The sequence below is a fragment of the Amblyomma americanum genome, chromosome 9 (assembly GCF_052857255.1).
Source record: "Amblyomma americanum isolate KBUSLIRL-KWMA chromosome 9, ASM5285725v1, whole genome shotgun sequence".
Lineage (NCBI taxonomy): Eukaryota > Metazoa > Arthropoda > Arachnida > Ixodida > Ixodidae > Amblyomma > Amblyomma americanum.
Window position 1 is genome coordinate 37670503 of NC_135505.1, and position 3296 is coordinate 37673798.

At 58.8% G+C, this 3296-nt stretch overlaps 1 protein-coding gene across 1 annotated transcript; it reads left to right on the top strand.

Annotated features, from left to right (window-relative positions):
- Positions 1 to 236: 236 nt before the first annotated feature.
- Positions 237 to 1487, top strand: LOC144103298 (uncharacterized). The gene has a single exon (XM_077636057.1). It carries the CDS (start codon positions 237 to 239, stop codon positions 1485 to 1487), a length of 1251 nt encoding a protein of 416 aa, XP_077492183.1.
- The last annotated feature ends 1809 nt before the right edge of the window (positions 1488 to 3296 follow it).

The following is a 3296-nucleotide window of genomic DNA, read 5'->3' on the forward strand; positions in this document are numbered from 1 at the left end:
CAGCTTGCCGCGTCATGTACTCCAGTTTTAGGGAGGCGTCACCTTTGACGTTTCTCGCGAGCGTCGCCCAGTGGGAAAACTCTATCGTCGCCGGTGATGTTTCAATGTAGGGGAGAGCAGAATCAGCAGCCCAACGGGCTGCAGTTTCGGGCGTAACAGAGGAAGGTTCGACACCCGTTCGCTCCGGTTTGAGCCCGCTTGATGTAGAACTATGTAATGGAGGACTGCAATCCTTGATGGAAGAAGGCAGATTACCGAGCACGCCACTCGCTAATGGGGAACATAGACAGGCCAGCACTATCGATCAAAAGGCTGCTAGCCCGCTCGGACAAAGCGAGGAATTGGTCGCGCCCGAGGCTCCTAAGAACTCGAGGCAGGCGAAAGAAAGAGCGCAGCTGCTTGTGGATCCCGGACATACTACTGCCCAAAAGGCGGGAGCTCTCACTGGAGGCTCCGCACCAGACGCGCCGGCGCTGCTGCAGGATGCGACGCGGCTAATTCAGTCTATGTCGGGCGCTCTTCAGGCTTCCCTGGAAGCATCCAAGCACTCGCGGCCGGCGGTGAAGGTGGCCGTCCCAACATACCGCGGCTACGCAGACACGGTCAGCGTAACTGACTTCATCAAAAGCCTAACGCACTATCAGGCAGCGGTAGGGCTGGATGACAGCGAGATGCTCACACGCATCGTGCCTGTTGCCCTTGTGGAGCGAGCAGCGCAGTGGTACCGGCTTTCCGGTCGCCGAGCAACCACGCTCGATGAGTTTAAGGCGGCTCTACGTCGGGAATTCTTGCCCGTAGACTACCAGCGTAGGATGCGGCGAGAGCTTGAACTGCGGACGCAGGCGCCTGATGAGTCATTGCTCGAGTATGTGCGGACGATGGAGGAGCTTTTCCAGATTGCCGAACCGAGCGCCTCAAATGACGAACGTGTCGAAAGAGTCGTTAGGCAGGCGCATCCCACCTTTGCGGCCCATTGGTTTCGTGACCTGGAGGATCTGGCTGCAGAGGCCAAGCACATGCAAGCCGACATCCTCGCCATGCGCGCCTATCGCCCTCCACCTCCCGCAAGCGAAGCTGTGGAGCCGCGCTGCGCGTGGACTGGAGCATTCTCCTACGCGCGCCACGATTCCCCCACCCAAGGAGTGTACACAGTCGGCGCGGACACCCGCCAAGAGTGGAAATTGAGCGAACGCGCTCTTGACCCGTTTACTTTTCACCGGCGTGCAAGCAGTGCTGCTGCTGCTGCTAGTTGCTATCCGAACAAAAGTCGGACATCTGCGCAGGGCAGGGAACAAAGGGACACATTCCCGAAACGGCCGGAAGGCCGCTCAGCAAGGTGCACCAAGCAGGAGGAGGCATTTCCTAGACGCGGAAACACGCCTGCACGCGGAGTGCGGTGCTTTCAGTGTGGCGAGCTGGGTCATATCTCTCGTCTCTGCACACGTGGGCCCGTCCAGCAGGGAAACGGGGTCGGGGGTCGGGTGTGAGGACACGCTCGGCCGAGATAATTGCTGTTCCCTCCGCATGCCGTGCTGGCCTGCCTTCCGACAGGCCAGCTCCGTTCATCAATGTCACAATCGCGGGTCGTGAAGTCGCGGCGCTTCTTGACACGGGGGCCAGTGCCTCCTTGTTTGGAGATGAAGTTTCCTCCCTCTTAAAGCAGCGTTTTGTTCGTTTGAGAGAGTGTCGTGCGACTTTTAGCCTTGCCAGCGGCACCGTCCGTGCGGCTGGCGCGGCGAGGCTGGTGGTCAGATGGGACGGAGAAATGGGGCGCTTTCGCTTTATTCCCCTTCCCGGACTGACTGTCCCCGTGATCCTTGGGCGCGACTTTCTTCGCAAGTCCAGGATCATGGTAGACATTGCGAACGGTGGCTACCGGATCGGCCCCGTGTCCTCTTTGAAACCCTTCGCCAGCCCACCCTCTGCTCGTGTTCTTTCCCCCTCGAGGTGGGCGCCTCCTCCTCGCAGCGCTGTGAGAAATGGGTCCGGCCCCTCGCCGGTACCGACAATCGCCTCCGTGGCTCTGCAGGGGAGCGCGCCTGCGCAAGACGGGGCTTTGCACCCCTTGATTGCTAGGGCAGTTGCGCTTGGACGGGAACAGAAGGCTCGCATGTCGGATTTGCTCTTCCGGTATGAAGAGCTGTTCACCGACAAGCCAGGTTGTACCGATCTGGTGCGCCACAAGATCGAGACCGGAGACGCGCTCCCCTTTAAGAGCAACCCCAGACCAGTTAGTCTGTCCAAAAGGTGAGCTATCGACAGCGTGCTAGACGAAATGCTGGCGACCGGTGTCGTCAAACGCTCGGATAGCCCCTGGGCGTCTCCGGTCGTCCTCGTCCCAAAGAAAGATGGTAGTTTTCGCCTGTGCGTCGATTACCGTCGACTGAACGCGCTGACCCGGAAAGATGCTTATCCGCTGCCCACCATAGAGTCCATAGTCGGTAGCTTGGGCGCGGCCAAGTATTTTACCACACTTGACGCCGCCAAGGGCTACCTGCAGGTAAAAATGGAGCCCGAGGACCAAGCTAAGACCGCCTTTACCTGTCATCGAGGCCTGTTTCAGTTCGAAAGGATGCCTTTCGGGCTGTGCAACGCGCCGGCCACATTCCAAAGGTTAATGGACCGGGTACTTGGAGAAACAAAATAGTCACATGCTATGTGCTACCTCGACGACATTGTAATATACTCGCGCTCGTTTGAGGAGCACTTCCAACATGTTGGGGACGTTCTGCAGAGAATCAGTGCAGCGGGTATAACGCTAAACCCGGCGGAAGCGCAGGTGGCGCAAACTCAAGTGGAGCTACTTGGGTTCACACTGGGCGGAGGTTCCATTGAACCAAACTCGGAGAAGCTGCAGGCGATCTTGGATTTTTCCGTACCCAAGGACGTGCGCGACCTTCGTCGCTTCCTTGGAATGGCCAATTTTTATAGGTCATTCATTCCGTCCTGTGCCAGACTCCAGGTATGACGATTCGTGCACATGCACCGGTGCCACGGCGAGCCGGTCAGTGACTTTTCCTGGAGACGGTTGGCCGCGCCGTCCTGGCGTCGGGTCGCAGCGGAGAGACATGACCATATTTGGTTGTGGCGGAGAACCATGACCATATATGGTAACCGTCGACGGCCATGTCGAACGACGCTTGAGTGTCCCCGTCATTATGCACCCCTCGAGAGCCACGGGGGAGTGGACAAAGGCGCGGCCACGGCTGAAAAAAGAAGCAAAGGCTTTAAAAGCGGAAGCCGACGGGAGGAAGGAAGAGAGCGATCGGGGCGAGTGGACGAGAGGGCCGGAGACG

What these genes read in the sequence shown, in the direction of transcription:
- LOC144103298 (XM_077636057.1), top strand. Translation starts at nt 237, where the DNA reads ATGGAAGAAGGCAGATTACCGAGCACGCCACTCGCTAATGGGGAACAT.